The sequence below is a fragment of the Lathamus discolor genome, chromosome 7 (genome assembly GCF_037157495.1).
Source record: "Lathamus discolor isolate bLatDis1 chromosome 7, bLatDis1.hap1, whole genome shotgun sequence".
In the NCBI taxonomy this organism is placed as follows: Eukaryota; Metazoa; Chordata; class Aves; order Psittaciformes; family Psittacidae; genus Lathamus; species Lathamus discolor.
In genome coordinates this window covers 4,148,268-4,170,579 of record NC_088890.1, presented here as the reverse complement: position 1 = coordinate 4,170,579, position 22,312 = coordinate 4,148,268, and the positions used below count along the sequence as shown (strand labels likewise).

Below are 22,312 nucleotides of genomic sequence, written 5' to 3'. Positions count from 1 at the left end.
TTTTACGGAGCCACTTACCGGGGCTGCACTCTCATCCTTTTTCACAGAGGGAGGTAATGGTTTTTTAAAGACATCTTCTGCAGAGAACTTCTCCTCTCCAGCCTCGTTCTGAAACAGTCAAGATCAGGCGTTAAGACTGCCATAGCATGGATTCAGTGCACACAACAGCTAAGCACCCACTTAAACAGGCCTCCAAGGAAACCAACCAGGCAGTTGCCAGAAATGAGGTGGTGGGTTTGGTGGGAGACATTCTCATTCTGGGGAATCCATAGCTCTCCTGGAGCTATGCCTTTGGTTTCAGGTACAGCTGCAGCAGCTCACCATGCCATCCTAGTCTGCTCCACTCTCACTCTCTGCTGGACCGTGATGCTGACAGCAGTGCCAGTCATGCCTGAGACCAGTGAGGATGCTGAGGCAGGGCCAGGTCACATTTGTACACCTCTGTGTGTGCACAAAGGACATGGAGACCAGGAGCAGAGAAACCAACCACCCCAGGAAGAGCTGCAGTTCTGCTTGCCTGTGAGAGGCAAGACAAAGCACAAGTACTACAGGTGGGAAGGGGAAAGGATGACAACACCAGTTTTCTCTGCTGTGTTTGTGGTGCAGCATATGTCCAGGCTCAATCAGGGTGGTGGTGTTTCCACAATCTTCTTTATACCAAAGAACGCCCTTTATACTGGCCAAAGAAGACCAGAGACTGCACTCATACAGCAATGCAACAGGAGGAGCCTGTGATGCTCACTTGTATGCTCAACAGCTCAAAGAGTAGCCTGGAGTGAAGCTTCACATTTACATGCTTTACAGAGAACTAGTCTGGATCCCTAGCCATGCTCTAGTTCAGCAGTTCATTAGCTACTCATACTTGACTAGGGACTATGCATACTTGACTAACGCTATGCAACATCTTACCAGGCCTGTACTCTCATCCTTTTTCACAGAGGGAGGCAATGGTTTTTTGAAGACATCTTCTGCAAAGAACCTCTCTTCTCCAGGCTCATTCTGAAAAACCCAAGATTGGATATTACGCCAGCAGCAGCACAGGGGTCAGAGAAAGCACAGTGCAGCCAGGAAGCCACTGCTGAGGATCCACAGAAAACAGGCAGCCATGAAAAATGATGAAAGGATTTCTACTGGAGATGCTTCCACTCTCCAGTCATAAAAGACCATGTTTGTCCTACACTTGAAAGCAGGCATCATACATACCAGATAAGACTTCTTGGCTGGCTTGGTACCAATCTCAGGGACAACCTTGGGTCCCACTGCCCAGAACTGGTTATGCCACAGAATATATACAGACCAACAAGCAAGGACGAAAACAAAGTTTGTGCATGCATGGCTAAAACACTTCTACAAACTCTTCTAGTGAACCTCAGGCCCACTCAGTATCACAGCAACGGGCTGTGGTCCAACACCCATGCTCAAACATCACTTTGGAAAGCTACTCCTAGCCAGCAATTGCCTGTGCTAGGGAGACAGCATTTGCTCACTGGAAGCAGCACTGAAGGGCATTGCCCAGGACTGGGCCTCTGGGAGGGACTGTACAGGATACATCTGCATTGCACTTTAGCAATGCGCTGCCTGGCTCATCTTCCTGCCTGTCCATGATGTTTGGAGGTGGCAGTGAGGGGAGAGCTGAGTCTCTGTTATTATCTGACTTGGTATGTTTAAATATCTCTGCTATTTTTTGATGGCCCTCTTACAACAGCTGGGTGCTTCCAGCAGCACGAGTAAAATGTGTGTCTCAGTTACCTAAATGTTTCTGAGTCCTTTACCATAAGGAAGGAATGAGAAGCCCTCACTTGATGTCACAAGAGAAAAATTTCAGGAACTTACTCCCACTTAGCCTCACAACAATCACGTTCCTGGCCTGCTGCAGACCCCATGTATTTCATCACTTCCTCTCACTGTCCCTCCTTTTTTGAATCCTCTATGAATTACTCTCTGTTTTCTAACCTCTCTTACCTGAGCCTCCTGGCCTCAGACCTCTGATCATTCTGATGCTTGTAGGGATTTACCTTAGCAGAAGTACTTTTCCCTTTCTCCCTTTTGTCCCTGTTGTCCCTGCTGTGTGGCTCCATCCTTTCATTTGTCCGTTCTTGGCGATCTTGGCTCCCATGCCGCTCTTGGCTCCCATGCCACTCTTGGCTCCCATGCCGCCGCCTCCTGTTCTCTGGAGGTGATGAACAAGCTTCTCGGTCTATTGTGACTTCCCTCTGAAAGACACATTTGGAAAAGTCTTATCCAACCCTGCAATCTTCTTTATTGGGCTTACTGGACTGAGAGACCAGCACAGAAGGAAATGCAGAGCCTCAGACAACTGAGGGCAAAGGCTTCAGAACTTTGCTGGGGGAGGAGACAGTCTACCACAGTCAGGTCATCACAGGTACTACTCTGCTCACCCAGAGTATGGGTAACTCCAGAATCACAAAACCAAGATCACAGTCCCAAAGAACCTCTGCTGAAGGCTCTTTATTGACATCCTTGTAACAATTGCTGGCTGGAGTCAGGGAGCAAATAAACCACAGATGAAACAGAGCTCTGCTGTCTATATTTGAATAGAGAGCTACATATCACAGGTCTTCAGAAAAATCTAGCAAGGATACTCTGCCTGTAAGCCTACTCAGTGAAGAGGAGACCAAAAACCCCTAAGGCAGGGCTTCAGAGGCCAAAAAGGCAGCTACGGCAACTGGTTCAAGGCACAGCTAAAGGATTCCTAGCCTCTCATTAAGTTGGTATTTTGAAACACGTATCCCTTTTACACAGGTCAGAGGACTGAGAGAAACGAAGCTGCCTCTACGCTGTCCCATGCTGGCCTGTCTTCAGGATCTATATGCAAAATCTCTCCAGAGAAGAACAATTTGTAAGAATGCACTGTGTGTAACGTTTCCTTCCCATACACTCACCTGAGTCCTGGGGTCATAGTATGTCCCAGCTATAGGGTCATAGTAATTCCCAGTTTCAGGATCATATATGTATGTGGACACATCTGATGGAGCTGAACAGAGAGACAAGAGTTAACACCACAATCTTCCACAGGCAGAACTTGCATTTTACAAAGACAAAAGCATGAGCAAATATTATACTAGTGAAAGGATCAAGAGTACGAAAGAATTTTTCTCTCCTGCCAACAGAGGTATGAGTAGCTCACTTGACCTACATGTTCTTTTCTTTCAGGAGTAAGAAGGGAAATGGGTTTTCACAATTCTTCTGGTTTAGGATTCTGGCAAAATTTCCACATCAAAACATACTCACAGGGGCTGTGCTGAGATCACCAGACCACAACACTTGATTGGACAAAGACATGAAATCCAGTAATTTCCCTAAGAATGGGGTAATGAGTCCCAGGCTCTGTGTCCACCCACCCTTGTGAACAAGGAAGGTTTCTGTGCTCTTTCAAACAGTCTCCTGTTTAAGTGATGACACTCCCCATATCCCTTCCACCCTGGGGGTGCATGAAAGCTCTGGACAACAAAGGGGAGCAAACTGTTTCTACATGAAAAGCCAAAGGCCTTAAGGGTAAGCCCATAATGTGAGGACTGTTTCTCATTTCCAAAGCGTTATTAGACAGAGTTCAGCTACAAACAAGTTAGTAAAAGAATCAGGAGTGTTCTTCTAGCTACTGGCACTGCCACATAAAATGCATTTTCTTCTGTCTCATCTAGTAATTGCCAGGCTGATTTTATCCCATCAATTTACCACAACAAGGAAAAGCATGCAGCAACTTTTCTTTATCTGCATGTAGTTTTGCACAGTAAGAGGAGACAGAAACACATCATCAGATAGGAAAATGTGACTAAACAAAGTTGGCAACAAACCTCAGAAGTGGGTGTAGCAAACAAACCTACTCCTAGCCTTTAAAAATATTGTGGGGCTGATTTCTACATGTCAGTGCCCTTTTAAGGAAGAAAAGTGTCCACAGTAGGAGTAAGGCAGAGCTTAACTTACACTGTGCTCTTGTGCGTCTCTGTGATTCGCCACCCCTCCTGTCTCTCATGCCTCTTCTGCCCTGGAGTAAGTAAACAACATAAACAGATCACAGACTCTTTGACAAACATCATATTGCTTTACCTCCCTCTCACAGGCCCAAAGCTCAGGAAAACAGCTCATTTAGCTGCCCTAAATAGAGTACAAGCAGACATAGCTTTTCACCTACAGAGGAATGGACAGTGTTGGAAAGCAGGAGACCCCTGTAGCTTCCATGAGCCTTTAGATTAGGTGTTCCTGGCAATCTGAATGGAAGCCTCCAGCCCTTTCAGTATGGGAAGAGCCCTGTAGTCTACTAACAAGCACTAAAGAAGAGACATTCATTCCAGGAACTGAGATCAGTCATCAATTAAATCACTCTGCATAAGCATGGTACAGAGTAATCCAGCCCAGAACTCCCTCCAACAGCACCTGCAGTCTGACTTGCACATCTATGCACATTACAAACACAGTGTTAGGGGAAGAGTAGCAGCAAGGAGCACACTTGAGCATTATCATCCCATCTTCAAACATGTTAAACTTTCAGCAGCCCAAAAGGAAAAAGCCTAACAAAGTCAGGGCTATAATCCCCAGTGCTCCCTCCCTTTCCAGCAACCTGCAGGGAAGCTGTGCAGACCTACCGGGCCATAGTAGGAATTGTCACCGTGCTCCCCATAGTCATTCCTGTTGAGATAAAGGTCACAGGTCAATGTTTATGTGGCCTCACATTAGCCTCAGTATACTCAAAATGATCAGCAGGACCAATAAAGGCAGAAAGACCATCTTCACTGGCCACATGTTGGATTGTGTCTTCACAAGAGTTATGACCACACTCTGCTGCATCTGCAAAGATGACTCTCTCCAAGTGCTTTTTAAAAAGCTGAACTCATTAATTCCCTCACAATGGGATTTGATGGCTGGACAACAACAGGCCATGCAATATGATTATTAATCCCATACTGCTCAATCACTGAAGCTTCTTCTAGCTCCAATGCCTTCACCTCTCCAACACATTGTAGGAACATCTGTGCTAATTCATGTGCCAACCTTTAAGCACTTGGTCTGACAACACAGCTCTAGGCTTGCAGCACATCACACAAAGGACAGCTCTACCACCTCATCTGTCTATACCTTCTCCTCCCTGTAGCAAGATTCACTTCCAAAGTACGTCCATCAATGCAGATTGGGGGATCCAGATTCTGCAGTATCTTTAGCAACCTCATTGCCTCCTGTAAAAGAAAGGAGAATTTCACATCCATGAGAAGGAAATTAAGCTTGTTTCTCAAATCCAGCCTGCCTGAAAGGAAGGCTTTGTGCTTACATGATGACCATACTAGGACAGGAAACACAACACTCTTGTCTAAATGTTAATGAAAGGTATTTAGGATAAGACAAAAGGGATCAATTCATTGTTAGGTTCTCTGCTTGTCCTATGACTGTTTTCAGCAACCAGCTAGGGCTGCCTATTCTCCTAGGGCTACTGGACAATGCAGCACTGTGGTTGCTGTTGCACCCTCTGGACCAATGCCAGAGAGCACAGCTATGGAGCCTGGGAGTCACCCAGAACCAGAAAATGTGAATCCTCCACCATGCAACTGTCTGTTAATTAAGATTCTTGCCTTCTGCAGGCAGAAATCATTGAATTCAAGTTCCCTGCAAACAAAATATCTGTGCAAGAGGTGCTCAAGTTTAGGAGGGTCTACAAAGAAAGGTCTTCATGCCAGAAATTCACCAAGTATCACGACTTCTGACAACAAAGATGATCTTTGCCTCCTAAAGCCAGACAAGCAGAAGAGACAACTCACTCCAGGACAGCTGCCTTGCAAGTACAGCTATTTCTTACAGTAGTGTCTCTACTACAGACTACAGATGCCAACAGAGGGAGCATGTGAAAGCAGGAAACCACTTACAGCATGTGATTCCAATTCAATGAAGCCGTAGGTTTGCCCCATCCGCCCAGCCTTGTTTTTCATGATGCGCACACTGGATGTGGAGAGACGCACGTATGGGGCCAGGAGCCCCACAATCACCTCTGGTGGGGTGAAGCGAGTAATACGCTTCAGCATAATTGCTGTGAAGGCCAACAAGAGATGTGGCCAGGAAGGAAAAAGTAGAAAAAGATAATTCAGATCTAAGTTTATTGTGACAGCACAGGTAAAACTAAACCCATTCAAAGCAACAGTGTGGCTTCTTGCAGTTGAGTCTGAAGGCCACTGTTTTTCTCTCCACTCTGCAAGATGGTCAGACCACTGCTTCCAATTGCTAACTTTTCCTTCCCAGAAAATACAGCAGAAAGCAGGCTCCTCCTCAGGGTAGCTCAGCCCACAGTAACTTCTGGCCAGAGAGGCTTTTGCTGCTGTGTTAACTGTGCCATCCTGGAGCCACCACGCCCTGGCTTAATTTTCTTAAAAGCAATGGGCCATGGCCTTTGGGGCTGGACAGCCCATCATTACTTCATTCATATAACACAGAAACTTCCTCTAGAGGTTTTAGTGAAATGCTGCCCTTTCTGCAGCCTCATGGAGTACAGGAAGGAGGAATCCAAAACTGGGCCCTGTGCCACTCACTTCTGCTTCCTCCACCATCCTGTGGTGTGGTTTCCTCTGCTTCTCTCTGAGAAGGCAGCTCCTGGTGCCGGTCCATGTCTCGTCTTTTCTCCTGTGAAGGCCGACGCTCTCTCCCTTCATCTCTCTTCCTTGGCTCCTGTTCCTGAGGCTGACACTCCTGCTGTGGAGTGGGAACCGGAGGCTGGAGAGGCTGATTTGGAGATCCTGGTTGTCCTGGTAACTCTTGCTCAGGTTTTTCAAGTTTTGTCTCTGCTATTAGAGAGGAGAAATGGACTGGTTCTACATACTGTTTCAGCATGTGTTTTTCTTCTCCTATTTTCTGACCACTGCATCAACAACCCTTAAAAAAGGCTAACCTTTTCTGCCCTTTGCATATCCTCTGTCTTAACACTCTGCAGGCACAAGGTGTGTAAAGAACAAGCTAGATACTGCTCATCCTTCCACTGCCTTGTTTCATGTTGGGCTCCTTTACCTGACCCCTCCTGTCAGACAAGCGGCTTTTTTGGCTCCTTTTAGGACTGGCTCTTGACTGAGCAAACATGAGTGAGGGATTGGTTTGGATATGTTCCTTCTATGTCGAGAACAATCTACATGGCAGTGATATCCTTACTATACCTGATGTATTCTTGAACACCCATAGCTGAGCAGTATCAACTAGTAACTGCCACCCTATCTCTATGCTAGAGGAAAACTGGGTTCAGGCCTCTATGGTCACCAAGTGAAATGCATCATAATACAATCACTGATTTTATCAGGTGCTTACTTACCACAGATGAGGAAGATATGTGGAAACACCCTGCCTATTTGTGCAATACAAAGAAGACAAATCTCACAAAGCTTCTGTGCTTGAAGGCCCCTGAAGCATCTGCCTTCACTTTAGAAGAGATCCCTACCAAAGCTGTGGGGCTGCAAAGTCAGACATCACCAGCCCTGCACCTGCTGCTGAAGTCTCTTCCCACAAAGAGAAAGAAATTAAGAGTGCAAAACTTGGCACAGTGAAGCTTCACTTTTTAATGTCCCCCAGAGCACCTCCCCACTCTCTTCTGTCTGGGCAGTGAGCAGCATGGCAGAACACACAGAGATTCTGCACATAAATGTTGGGAAAGCTGGATGCTGACTGGCTTGTCTGTAAGCACAGCTTGTGTTGGACAGACCTGCACCAATTCATCTGCAGTTTGCAGCGTACAGAGTTTTGGCTATACTTGATGAGCCACATAAAATTTGCATATGAATCCAGTCTGCACGTACAGCTGAGAAAACTGCCCATACAAATCAAGCAGACATGAACACAACCCCAGAGATGAGGAGAGCAATTCTCTTACTGAATTCTTGCTCAGCTGGTGTGTCCTCTCCCTCAGAAGCACCTCTGGACTCTGGGCCCACTCTGCTCCCTGCAAGAGAGGCATATTAAAGTCCATTTCAAGCCCATCAGTCACAAAGCAAGCAAGAAGTCATGCAAAACTTCATCAACAACTGTATATGCCTAGAAAGTTGTTTTGTTTCACCCAGAAATTAAAGGGCAGAGAGAGATTACCTTATTACCTACATGTTTTCACAATCAACAAAAGCAGGTCAGTAAGAAGCATGCACCACAATCTGTCTTCACAGCATCTTAAGGCTCTGTTTAATTTGCTCCTCGGCAGTTTTATTACAACCCACAGTTGTATTGGGCCAGCTTTGTCTTCATAACGCTGATGGAAGAGCCACAGTGCAAGGAAGGCATAACCATGGGGACAGTGCTTCATTAAATAGCGAGTTCTGCATCAGCAGTTATTTTAATGCCCTTCTGTCTGGGGTATGCAGGTAAGAAATGCAAAACATGAGAAGTCTGCTCAAAGACACAGAGCCAAAAGCTTACAGAGTGCCTGGAATACCTGCTCATTCCAAGGAAATCAGTTCCTCAAGAGAGTACTCTGCTTTTTGGGGTTGGGAGGGCATGAGAGCCAGAGGTGCTAGCAGGGTTAAGGAAAAGCTCCTGGAGGAGCAGAACTCCTTTCCATGAACTTCTTACAGTCAGCAAGGAGAGTTCAGCAATTCAGATCCTGCATTCACCTCTAATCTAAGAGCCTCAAAAGAATAACACCAAAACCATGCAGCTGTATCTCCCAGGGAAGATGAGTCAAGGGGAAGCCATCAAGGGCCAGCAGTACTAGCTCACAGTACTGGAGAACACACAACCCGCAACTCCATGGATGAAGGACAATGCCAGAGTAACAGAAAGGAAAGGCTTTGTGCAGCAAGACACCTCTCCACCAAGCCTCAGAAGAACAGAGAACATGGTAGCAACAGATCCACAGGTAACATCTTTAGTGTGGACAGGGAAAAGGGTCTAAATGAAGCAAAACTAGTAACACTCTGACACTGCCCAGACAGTCAAGAAGGATACCACAGGGAAGCCAGAGGAGAAACTTGCATGCAGATGAAACTTCTAACCGACCAAGCACAGGGACCAGATATACTCACCATCTCTTGGGAGCTTGCAATAGGAGCAGGAAGATCTGTAGCCCACTGTACACACCTTACACTGCAATGGAAGATGGACAGCATGAGGAAGTCATGTTTTGAAGGCAGTGGGTATAATCTACTCCAGAATGCTACATGACACAGTGCTTTCAGAAGGTAACTACAGCCACAGAAAAGTTACAGAAAGAGCCTGAGAGACAGGATGGGCAATGGCAGCAGGAGCCTTGGCTGGAATGGAAACGCTCATAAGGCTTAAAGCTGGGATTGCCTTGGAAACAGGATTTTCACACAGCTTCTGAGCACAGATCACCACAGATCCCTGGTGACTAGTAAAGACATTAAGATGGGACTCTTAGCCTCTCAAGTGATGCTGGACCAAAAAGCTACATGCTAGGCACCATATTGCCAGCATCATGTTGTTTCAAAGGATTCAAAGTTACCTCTAATTTCAACTCACTCCTAAAGCAGTGACAAAGTCTTTATCTGAGCTAAACTGTACATACTGATATAATTTACTGCACAGGGAGAGTCAATGAAGAGGTGTCAGCTAACCAAGGGCTAGGGGTGTACAGGCTCAGATGTTTATGCTACACAGAACCACCACGGAAAGAGCCAAGTGCCCCGTCTTCAGAGCTCTCTCCGGACACAGCACTTCCTGTTCAAGCTCTTTGGAAATGCACTGCTTCTCTTTCATACCAGTTTCTTTTTTCTCTAACTGAAGCCCTGCATTTGCTTTAGGGCACAAGGAAGCTCTTTCAGGCCATACTTATGCACAAAAACAATGGGGACAATATGGCTAGTTCTTGTCGCACAGAGAGCTGTTGAAGAAACCACTGCCTGAAACTTCTGTCTCTACTTACCTTCGAAGTACTTCAAGCACAGACAAGCACTGAGCACTGGCTCTGCTGACATATGGAGTGCATCCAGTTGGATGAGGGTTTTTGTAGCCCAGTGTGTCCAGTGGTCAAGGTGGGAGTCTAACTACTTCCTACCCTGCCACAACCTCTTGTCTGCAGCAGGTGGGAGTGCATGCAACAACCTGCTCTAGCACTTTAGGTCTTTTGCTCTAGCACTCCTCCCCAGCCTTCTGCAGCTGAAAGTGCCCATTCTGGGAGAACCACGGGAAGGGCATGGAACAAAACAGGCCCTTGGGCAACTGTGCTTCTACTGAAAAGGGCTACCTCCAGTCTGTACTAACTGCTGCCTAGACATGGACCTATTTCCATGCTTCCTTCCTTGCTGCACTTACTACACTTAAATCCAGATCACAGGTTCCTGCATGAGACAGAGGGGTGGTTTGCACTGTTCGTGTTTTTGCTGGTGAAAGCTCTGGCTACCTGTCCAGTGAAGACACTGTAGTAACACATGTGAACCAGAGTGAAAGCCTGCTCATCCTGGTTGGCAGAATCACTGTCTCATTTTGGTTTTAAGGAGAAGGGATCAACACATTACTTTCCCCACATGTTAAAAGGGAACCACTGCAGAGGGAAGAAACTGCTCTGCATGTAAAACACTGACTAGCTGTACCAAAGCAACACTTGCTCACATAGGTGGTGTCAGAAACAAGGTAAGGAAAACCACAGCATTTAGAAGAGCTTCAGGACACAAATATCACTCTTAAAGATCTTCTACCACAGAGTGAACATCTCGCACTCCTCCCTGCTTCACTACCCTGAGATCCAGCAGGGGAGGCACAACACAGCTCTCATCACATACTTACACGTTTGCAGCGCCAAAACTCTGGGCATGGGGTGTACTCAAGGGTCACTTCTTTGCCACCGATCGAAAGAGTTCCCTGTTGAGACAAGGGGGTAAATGACGAATGTGCCCAGCACATGCAGATTACTGAGAGGCAAAGAAAGGGGTTAAAGCTCTGATTCCTAAAGGTTTTACAAGTGAAACAAGGTGAAAAGGGGAGAAAGTCTCCCAGTTCAGTTAGCTGGAGCTCTGTCATCGAAGGGAAACTCTCTGCATCCTGCTCTAGCACAGTGTAACAAAGCTGTTAGCTCCAGAGGAACTAGGCAGAAGAGGCTTTGCCACCTCCCAGGAAGAGCAGAGACAGAGTAATCAGAGCACGAGAGGGAAGCTGCTTTAACCTGCTTTTGTCCATATACTGGAAAGGGGCACCTGGACAGCCTCTCTCACACCAGCCACCACCAGGCTGGCCTCAAGGCAGCTGCTTGAGGAGGAATACAAGGAAAAACACTGCTGAGGTGAGAGAATTTTCATAGTTGGGTTAGTCTTCGTGTCACTCACGAAACCCTTCAGAGAAGTATGCCAGCATGTGGCAAGTCACTGGCTCCACAGCCAGCAGAGCTGCTGCTCTGCAGCCAATCCTTGGTGGGGTGGCCTTGAGCACTGGTGCAGCAGCTGCAGAGGAGCTCCACTGCCTATAAAGCCACACTGTTTTCAGCTCCAAGCATGATGATTTGGAGAGACATCAGGAGCCCAACAAATCCACAAGCTTTGCTGAAATGTAGATGATTTAAGGATGAAATGAAGTCGTAGGTGCAAGTTCCCCAACTCCTGCCTGGAACAGCCCCTAAAAGCAGTGAGCAGCAAGGATTCCTGGTGGCTCTCATCTGCTGTGGACAACGGACCATGCCTGGGCATGCAAGATGCAGGCTGAGCTGCAAGTACACGGAGCTGTGAGATATTTCATATCACTGGAGGTACTGTCAGACCATGCAGTCATTATTTCCCAATACCACAATATAAGACTCAGTGACAATGAGACTCAGACCCAGGTCTCCCAAGCCTCAGGAGAGCAGTTGCTCTTCTTGCACACTGCTGGATGGTACAGACTGATACCGGGGAGCTGTAAATGCCCCAAGCTATTCTGGGGAGCTCTGATGAGTCAGAAGCTTCCCAGGTATGCTGACCCAGTAGCCTAGTCACACAAGAGCCAACAGAGCAAACCATGAACACAGAATCATAGAATCATAGAATAGTTAGGGTTGCAAAGGACCTCAAGATCATCTAGTTCCAACCCCCCTGCCATAGGCACGGACACCTCACACTAAACCATCCCACATGAGAAAACAAGTTCCCAGAGTTATCATTCGGAAGTCACGATACAACCATGCATAAATTGCTGTGCAAAATGTGAAGGAGATGCTTGGGAATATGTAAAGTAGAGGGAAGAGTTCATGGCAGGGAATCACTAAGCGGCGGTACAACAATAATCCTTTAACTCCTGAGAAAAAAACGTAGCAGAGAAAGCTGGAGACCAAAGACACTGCCCTGTACAGTCAGGTTGCACAGCTCTCTTCTCCACAGCCTGCCTTTTATGGACCAACACCAACTTTCCTACCAGGCCTATACACATGAGGGGTTTCCTTCCTGCCATCCAGCAGTTTAAGTAGTGCTTTCCAGCATGGATTTGCCTTTGCCTTACAGAAAGCTGAGCCATTCCTAGATCTTGGTAAGAGCTGGCGTTCGCACCCAGTGCTGCAACCTCAGATGCAACAAACCTCCTCAGGGTCTATTCACATTGTGGAGTATTGCCTACTTTTCATGCCCAGGAGAAAGTCTGCACCTTCTTTAAGGCATGTGAGGAAACACAAGTGAGAAGGATGGGGAGGAGGCAACAAAGGCTGTCCCACTGGGACTGTTGGTCCCCCTGAGATGGACATGCTTCCTCTCCCAAGCAAGGCACACACCATATCACATCACATCACACACTCAGGAGATGGGCAGTGCCAGGAGAGCAGGCTAGAAGCGCCCATGCCTGCCTCAGGACCGACAGAGTGCAGGCAGGGAGAGAAGGCAGGGTGCACATCCCCACGAGCAGAGCTGCAGCACTGAGCCCAGGGAAGCCCTCGGAAACAGCAGCTCCTCAGCATACACTTCCAGCCCTGCCTATGAGCTCCAGAAATAAGGACAACTTAGATCTGAGGACACATCCTCTGGTAAGGCAATACATCACACAGCTTCATCCATCTATACGAGTCATTGAGGATAATACTTGCCAGAAAGCTTTAAGATTATTTTTGGGTTTATGGAAAATGTTTTGTAAGTGCGTGTAGTGCTGGTCTCTACTGCAAATTCAGTTCCTGGAGACTGCAGAAAGTGTCACTTGCATAATTACTCCCTGATTTCCTTAGCACCCTGCTGATTGCCTGCTTACTTTTCCAACAAGCTTTCTCATACTGATTTCTTCTTGATAAAGTCATTTTCAAGGTTGCAATCATCATTTAACACCACAAAATGAGTCCTTCGTTTAGGACACACACTGTCAGGAATCAGTGACTTTAAATTCTTCATTCCCCCATTTTGTTACTATAGAATATTTTCAGAACCTTTATTTCCTCTACCTCCTGTCACCGCTTGTTCTTTTTATCTCTATCTTCTTCCTTTTCTCCACAGAATATTTTGGATAATACCCTAATTCTCAGTTCACCACTTTCAACTGAGCAGACCTTTGTGAAAACACAAAGATTCTCTGAGAATTTTAGGAAACAGTGCTAAGGGAAAAGAAAATGTATGCCAAAGGGATGCCATATGTACTACCTGGCACTTAGACTGTAACAATCTCTTCCATATTCATGCATTTTAGCCTGGACCTCTCTCACCGACTGACCTGCTCTATGTCCGTTAATGCTCCTGTGGGTTTTCAACCTTCTGTTCTTCTGAGCAGTTTGGCCTTTTCTCTCTAAATCAGCAAGCTACAGAAATGTCTCTCTGGTCCTCCCAGTCAGGAACCTCCCCCTCAAAACGAGCAGTAAACACAGAGTTGACTCACCAGTGAAGGGTTTAAAAGGCTGCCCAGCTCTGCAGTCATGGAACACTGAGCTCTCAGCCATGGAAATGTCTGGATTTCCAAGGACACAAGCAGATTCTACTGTTTCTTCTGAAGTCATCAAAATCATGCCAAGTTCATCAAAACAAAGCATTGGGACTTTACTTCAGGGAGCAACGATTTATGCTATTGTTTGATATCTTCCAAACACAGTTAGACATGCTTTTTCACTCAGAAGTCTGATGCAGTGCTGGATTCTAAGCTAAGTGATACAATTCAGTACAAACCATTTCAGCTAAAGCTACTAAAACACCTGCATCATCTTGAATAATAGCTGATGGCCTAGTGTGCAAATATTACTGGCAATAGACTGATCAACTGAGCAATCTTACCATGAGGTGGTTCTAGAGAGTGATGCCATGAATCCACAAACCCTGTCTGCAGAAAGAGCACACAGCAAGTACTGACGTCTCAGAGCCCTTCACTGAGCAGGGGCAAACCCCACAAGTACAGGTTACTTCAACAGAGGGAAAGAAAAAGGGAAAATCCCTTAGCCATGATATCCAAAGGTGATGAAATCCTTTCAAAAGCACTTTGGAGGCTGCACATCTACTGGGCAACAGAATTCCTACCAGAGTTACCACAGCACTTTCCAAGCTCTGTCTGCAAAGACAGTTAAACTGGAAGCATTAAAAGAGTATCAGTAAGATCTAAGTGGTAAAGGTAATAAGCCTAACTGTAAGAAAAAAAACCCAGACCACACTCTTAGCACATGTAACACCCACCCATGAGGCTGGTTTTAACTCATCTCTAGTTTAACATCTTTCCAATCATACTAGTTTAAGAAGGCAAGAACTCACCTCCTGCTCCGAACAGAGCACAGCTAACTCACTGCCTGCTGCCGAGTTGTGCCGTATATGAGCACGGATCACTTTGATCATGCTTCTTAGGGAAGCAACGCAGCTCCTGACAGGGCCAGGAGACAGAATGCTGCAGGTCAGGCATGGCACGAGCTACCCACTTCAGCTGCTTATCTGTCAATTAGCATTTACAGTTGGCATGCTGGGATTTCTCATGCTTGCTGACAGCCTTCTAATGATGATGACTGGGGGTTAAGGAGGGGGAGAACTTGCCAAAAAAGTATCTCTATGTTCTCCAAGACTGAGATGACAGAAGAATATAAATCATCAATGTCAAAGTTTTTGCTAACTGTTTCTTTGGAAAAAAATAAACCAGAGCATCCAAGAGTGACCTAGAAAATGTGAAATGTGGAGAGCTTTCAGAGCACGGCACACTCCCGCACATCAAACCAGGCTTCTGCTTTAACTGAAGTTGGCCAAACATTAAAACCTGCAGTAAAATCTCACTTCAGAGTCTCTTAACAATGAGCTGACAGCTCTCCAAGTATCCTACCCCACAGCCCAGGCTTCAGCAGCTACCACCCAGGCTGCCAAAACTGCACGGAGAAGTGGATGTAGCAAGCAGTACCACTGTGGATTGCTGTGGAGGAAGTGTGCTCTGGCTCTTCCAGTGGGATGGTAATTGCATGCCACCGTCCCTTGGCACAAGAAAGGCTATGGGTATCTGACTCAGTGGAACAGCAGTCGTCAGTCTCAGCTTTACAGATGACACACCTGGAGCAGCTGCAGGTCATTTTTGGAACAGAACCAAGGCTCAGCTCTTGAGACCCCAAGTCCACAAGGATTAATAAGCCAAAGTCTTCTCCTTAGCTACAAGCACAGAGCAGCAACCAAGGGAGTGTACTACAAGTGAACCACAGTCAGATCTCCTCCAGCAGCTGGCTTATGCACAAAACCAAACACCACTTCAGCTAATTATTTCCTTACATTGTTCATAGCTTGATTAAATAGAAAATATCCATGCCATGAGCTAAAAGGTTCTGATAACCTTCTTGCTGAGCAATAACGAAGTCAGAAGACTGACATGGTTCCACATGTTGAAAATTAACTTAAATTATCATTTGCAAACATATAAAATTGCATACAAAAATTATGACAAAAGAATGCTTACGGGCAGCACAGCAAAGCAGTCCCATTCAAACACCAGAATTAACCTAATTTTCGTGATGCTAATACAACCCTCTTATGCATCTTTACTATAATTAGGATGGTTATTCAGAAATCATTACACACCCATCATTTAAAAATTACTTAAACCGATTAATGATGTTTTTATTGCCTTGGGGAGGCAGCCTGGGAATGCAGAAGGAGCCCATGGTCCCAGCAGCACTCCCCAGAACAGGGAGCTCTCAGCACCCACACGGTATTTCCCAGTCCTGGCCTCCACATGCACTGGTCAGGACAGCACAGGGATACAGGCGGCTGGCAGCAGCAGGAGGGTTATCTAAGTGTAACCACTAATCAAACTGCTTTCAGGTTTTCTCCTATTTGAGTATGGACTATAAATGCAAATTTAACAACCCCAACCACAAAATTTTGTAAATTACATAGCCAGATCCTATTCCACTGGCATGGTGCTCATCTCTGTGCAGAGCCTGGAGAGCACAAGGCTCTCTCCCTCAAGATATTTATCTTCAGGTAAAGCAAGCAGGCAGGGTCAAGCACCAAAGGTTCCTCTAACCCACACATCCCCAGCTGCTCATGAATTCCAGAGGCAGCAGCTTCCCAGGATGGAGTAGAGAGCCAACACCTGGGAACATAAGAGACCAGCTGGATATATTTCAAAACAAGATCATCTCAGCCACAGAAACTGGCTTCCCATCCCATTTTTTCCATATGCTTAAGTTTTTATCCCCAAGCTCCTTGGCAGCTGCTGTACAAGGGATTCAACTCTACAGAGCAAGAGGCAGAACATCTGCTTACCTTTGACAAAAAGCAGATGAGAAAAGCTGTGAACCCACAAACCACAATCCATCTGTAATTAAACATTTAGAAAACAGAGCATGACGTGGAGAGATGAAGAAACAACAGTGATCCAGCCTGCTGCAGGGTACTGCAGCAGTTTGGCATTTCCTACAGGAACAGTAACTACAAGCACATTCCTAGTGTAGAGGGAATTTTTCCAAAGCTTTCAGCCCCCTTCTCCAGCTCCCTAACCATTTGCAGCTCAGGGACTTCTTTTTATTGTCCTGATCTATCAGGGTCCAGTACTCTCCTGCTGAGTAGCTGACAGTCGTGGTAGAAGATTCAATATATACAAGGGAAAAGGATGGTCTGACAATTAGTGGATCCCTGAGGAATGGTTACATCACCATATGGATCCAAATGACTATGCTGTCTATTATTATTACAGGTTACTATCAAGACTAACACTGACATGAATTATTCATAAGTGTTGTGTTTGTGGTCACTTAGAAAGGAGGATGTTTGGCTCCTGGGCATCAGCAATGCCATGGAGATGAAGAGCATGTGGCATCACCTCAAAGCATTTAGCAGCAAGGCATGCATTTCAACAATGATCTGATGCTAACCAGCACAGCATGCTCAGGGCTCATGGTCTTCAAGGTCAGAGGAGGCCTGAGACAGAGCCCAAAGACGTCACATCAACCCTGAGTTAGCAGAACATGATTTCAGGCACATCACTGATGGGCATGTTAAACAAAACTGGCACTAACACAGAACTGAGGCATTAGGAGGATAACTTCAGAGAGCCCTAAAGATGTAGTAGCTAAATATAACAGATTAAGATGCTATATAAGGATTATTTTATCTCAGAAAGCACCCAGTGCCTTTTTTTCAAACTCCTTTCATCCCCTTTCACTGGGACCATCCATTGTGACACGTAAGTTTCGCCTTCTGCTTGCTCCTAGATAGCCCTCCTCAGGCCTCGCTTTCTGCCTGCTTATCCAGGACATTTGTCCTTTAGCAGAAGGCGCCAGTCTACATCCTTTAAGTACCTTCTTTCCAGACACCTCATTTAGCCTGCTGAGACACCTCCAGTTTTCTTCCTACGATTTCTGAATTCCCTGGATACCAGCCATACTCTTTTGAAGCAAGTCCCAGTATCTTTCTGTAACTCATCCCCCTCCACTGACATCGTTCTCGCAAATAGACACAGAAATTGCCTTTCAGGCTATGCCAGCTCTCTACATTTTATTTCCTGAAGTTTGAACTCCAGTTCACTTCCAAGTGAGGTCTCTCAGAGTGCTTATCTTTTAAACACAGCATTTGCTCCACTTGTCAGCACACTCAGTCCCACTCTGAGAACTCTACCACCAAAACAGTTGGTACAGGCAAGCTCCCAATTACGGCTCCAGGAAGGATAACAGTGATGTGTTGCAGCTTGAGAAAACACACAATGAGCTTCATGCTTCTAAGGCCAGCTTTGGGTGGTAGGTCGTACGAATGGTTTCTGTATTTCACCCTGTAAGGAGGTTTCAACACATCTGAAAGTTTTATTTCATTCAATGAAGCAAAGCCACCAAAAGTTCTAACATCTCCCTGCCCAGCTAATACTAACCTCCAGCTTCCCCCACCCTCCAAAGAGGACCCTCTGCAGATCAGCTTTACAGGATCACTGACAAAATGTGGAAATTTTAAAATGAAATCCTTTCTTATACAGTACAAAGGGGTCAGAAGAGACTTGCTAGAGTTCAGACAGTGAGGGTCTGGGGACATCAGGAGATAACAGCTCAAAGGGAGACAAGTTCTGCACTCTGGTGTTACTGTCTGTGCTCCCAACCCACAGCTGAAGAGAAGCATGGATGGTTAAGGGCTTATTAGGGGGTAATCAAAGAAGGTCATGCATATGATCTTCTCTAATGGCTGGACTCAATGACCTTTAAAGGTCTTTTCCAACCTACATGATTCTATATCAAGCACTTGTTCCCAAAAAAGCACAAATCAGGTTAATCCTCTATTTGAAAAGTATGCTTAAACTATCAAAACTTAAAGAGTATTTAAATATTTAGCATATTGAGTATCATTATCCACAGAAGGCTCTAGGGAAGGGTCCGCATAGCTCTGCCTCATCTATATTCCTTTTCTGACTCACCATGGTCTACTGCCTGGACACTGTGTTTGAACAACAGCTGCTTCAAAGACTCCCTTTGCTCCCAACACAGGGATTTCCCTTCTCTCTCCAAAAGGCTGCTCCACTGCCTGGACATAATCCTCAATACTTTGTTATATGGCCACCTTCTTCCTCAAAGGTCATCTCATCCCATAATGTTTTTAAATGATATAAAGATAAGGAAGGTTAACACAATGCACTAATGCACTCCAGGACCTTCCTGTGCATTTCCCCCAGGGGTACTTTACAATTAGGAATGGCCATTAGGAAGCTGGGAAACAATGAGAAAAGGTCCAGCTCTTTTTTCACAGTTTTGAAGCACAGTATCAAAACACTAAAGAGCAATTCCAATGCAAAATCAAGCTGGAAAGCTTTGCCTTAAAGAAGCAAAACTTATTCCTACACAATTCAGCCTGTTTGAAGCCTTTAAAGACCAAACACCCAAACAAAAGCAGGTCCTTTTGCTGGAGCATGTAACCATGGAATTACACACCAATTCCAAGGTGGCTTGACCTGCACGGTGAACAGAGCGCAGGATGTTCTGTGCAGCAGCAAACGTTCACTAATGTTCAACTAAGAACACACCAACTGAGGAGAGAGCAGTGCAGAGGCTCCTCCAGACATGCACCCACTGAATTAAGCTCTTGGAGCCTTCATTGGCAATGCTCTCTCTGCTGCCAGTGCTCATGTAAGCTTCCTGTGGGGCAGCCTCTCTGCTGAAAGGAGAAGACCCCAAAATCCTAGGAAGAGGGAGCAGCTTTGGATAAAAAAAAAGGGGGTTGTCCTCGGAGAATTCATTTCTCAACATCTGTAAATTCCCAGTTAATGGCAAAACTGGGTGCCTGATACTGATTCCCAAAGGATAAGAGAAAAAACCCTGGCCAGTTGTCAGGACAAATTCACTAGCAGCGCAACACTTACCTGTGCCTTTTCAATGATCATTCCCAACACATCATCACATCCTTGAGGTGGCCGGACAAAAAGCTATATCCAGCTCGTTAACAGTCACATTTGGACAGAACAAGAGTGCAGCTGGCACATCTTCAGGCTGGCACCTGTACTGATTTCTACATGTGAGCAAATGCTGCCTCTTAAGAGAGTTCTTCTTAGGAGCTGCTTTAACCTCTTTGGTCAGTATTTGCCCAAGAAACCTGTCACAGTGTGAGAACAGAGCTACCTGAGCCCTTTGGAATGAGTGTCTACTGCCTGCCTGGCTCGGGTGCAATGTCCCACTAGTGGGCGTCACAGCTCCCCAGAGGACCCAGCAGCTCCTCCTTTAGAGGGGCTTGGAGGTTTAAGTTCATCCTGGCAACTGCACTACACAACATTCAGAGGCACATCCAGATCCCTCCTTACTGTCTGGGGAGTTCAGCAGTCCCCAGAACTGTTGAAGAAAGGAGCTTAGTGGCTTGTCAAAGGGTAAGAGGCAGAAGAAGCAACTCTTCTGCGTGAATATCCAGGCTCTGAGCTATGGTAGCTGACCTCAGCTCTTCAGGAGAGTCTAGCCAGAGAGTGAGCGTGCAGGACATCAGTTTCTACAATAACCCTGACAAGGAGGAAGAAAAAGATCATGATTCCTTGTTGTGTCAGAAGTGTCCCAGCTTGGTTGAATCCCTAAGGGATTAGAAAGCGAAACAGCACACACAGACATCTTAAACTGACAGATAAGCAGCACAGTAGCGGGTGGCTCAGCTATTGTCACTTGAACCTCTTTTGGGACTCTTAATACCCAGGGATGTATCAAGCCAGACAGCGACACATGGCTCAGTACAGACAGACACAGAGGTGCTACCTGCAGCTCCTGGTGTGCAGCTGCTCGTCTCAAGCACTAGAGCATCAGAGACATGTTGCTTTCAGTTGCTCCTCTTGGAATTGGGTGAATTACCTGTCACTAAGAGGTGTTTATTACGCATTTTGGAATTCACTTCTTACATTTGTGATGGGTTCAGTCTACACCCAAAAGAGGAAAAATAGGCAAGCTAAGTTAGTGCAATGGGCAGAGAAGCAGGTAGCGGTAGAAGACAAACAATGATCTCACATGGATGAGGCACAGAACATCTTGCCACAGATATAAAACCAAGCCACCTCAGCTCTCTTCTCCAGTGATATCACAAGTTCAGAAGAATCAATCAGGCTTTCAAAACCTAGGACTATAAACAGTAAAATACTTTAGTCATTATATCATTAATGCACAGCTTTGCATCGCGAGACACCTTCTTAGCGAGACTGCTCAACCTGGTTTTACAGATATGAAAATTCATCTTGGGATTCTGAGGACTTAAAATTACCGTCTCTGTTAAGTCTGCTCTTGAGATCCTGACGGAAAAGTACATCAAATATTTGCTTGGGCTTTTACTGCCATCCTGGCTCAAATCTGGAACATGGAACCCATCTGAATATTGCTAATTTCCTGCTAAGATGTGGACTGCACATCACAAGAACTAAGATATCTCCCCTGCCATCTATGAAAACAGGAGAGAATTACTTTCATCCTCTTGCTCTAAAGAAGACAGTTTCAGAAATTTCAGTACTTAAATCTCCGGTTTACAGCTTCATAGCTTTGACCCTCATAAAAAATGTAATTCATTTCACAACACACTTGATATAGACCCCTGTCCTTCGGGGCATCTACTTCTGGAAGCTTTTGATCACTCTGCAGAAGACATCTCTAGCCAAACTTATAAGTAACCTGAAGTGAGGGAGATGCAAGAGGACACTTGGAAGCAACATCTGGTAGCTGTCAATGCACACACACAGTGCAATAGGACAGCAAACCAAACTAAGGCAGAATGCTACTTTACATCAGACACTTCACTGCAACAAGTCGACCACGCATTGTACAGTTGCTGTCACTGCAGAAGCCAAGAAGAACTTTCCACCTCCCTCCTTGCATTTCCTTGCACAAAATGGCTTCAGGATTTTCCCCCACTGCCCTCTTCTGGGAGCAATCACAGCTGAAGATTCAGCAAGCTGGTCACACTGTGGTAATGAGGACCTCTCAGTTGCTGCCCCATTCACACAGGTTGGGTTAAACAGGTTGCCAGATATGATGGAAGAAGAAATTTCCTCCAGCTGAAATGAGAGAGGATCAAGGGCAGTTTGCGCCCTTCTCAGAAGTACAGGCAGCTGTTGTCTGCTAGCACCGTTGGTGCCCAACCTGTTTTCTTGTCCCACACAGATGCAGAATGACAGCAACATTCCTGATCTCTGATCCTGCAGCATACAGTGCTTCTTGTGATCTCTGTAGGTATTAAAGCTTTAATAAGAGTCTTGGAAGTGCCATGTGGCTGCAGGGGAATGGGGCGGATAGTCACTGTGTGTACTTTTGTGTTAAATACCCGTTTCCTTGTTGACTGTGACTTATGGCTAATAATGTGATAGTCCACTCAGGCATGCCAGCCCCCATTTTCCACTGTAATCATGTTTCATTTCTAGTCACAAACATCAACAGCCCTGTTACAGTCAAATGGAAACAGAAATTCACAAATAAAAGCTACTGACTGCCATAGCTTTGCTCTTGCACCTTCAAACTCAAAACATCTGAATATCATCTTTTACCTGAGCAGAAAATGGCAAAATTCAAGGT

General features: G+C 45.8%; 1 protein-coding gene across 5 annotated transcripts in view; it reads right to left on the bottom strand.

Annotated features, from left to right (window-relative positions):
* Positions 1-22,312, bottom strand: part of RBM6 (RNA binding motif protein 6) — a 58,965-nt gene that overhangs the window by 5,604 nt on the left and 31,049 nt on the right. For 4 of the 5 annotated variants that reach the window (XM_065687017.1, XM_065687020.1, XM_065687021.1 and 1 more), the window contains 12 exons: positions 10,714-10,788; positions 8,994-9,054; positions 7,853-7,921; positions 6,531-6,782; positions 5,874-6,034; positions 5,095-5,192; positions 4,605-4,647; positions 3,946-4,006; positions 2,904-2,995; positions 2,016-2,213; positions 910-999; positions 19-108 (listed from right to left, as the gene is read on the bottom strand). In XM_065687017.1, the coding sequence (XP_065543089.1) occupies positions 19-108; positions 910-999; positions 2,016-2,213; positions 2,904-2,995; positions 3,946-4,006; positions 4,605-4,647; positions 5,095-5,192; positions 5,874-6,034; positions 6,531-6,782; positions 7,853-7,921; positions 8,994-9,054; positions 10,714-10,788 (1,290 nt within the window). The remainder of the gene's footprint in view (positions 1-18; positions 109-909; positions 1,000-2,015; positions 2,214-2,903; positions 2,996-3,945; positions 4,007-4,604; positions 4,648-5,094; positions 5,193-5,873; positions 6,035-6,530; positions 6,783-7,852; positions 7,922-8,993; positions 9,055-10,713; positions 10,789-22,312) is intronic. The other variant, XM_065687019.1, reaches the window with a different exon arrangement.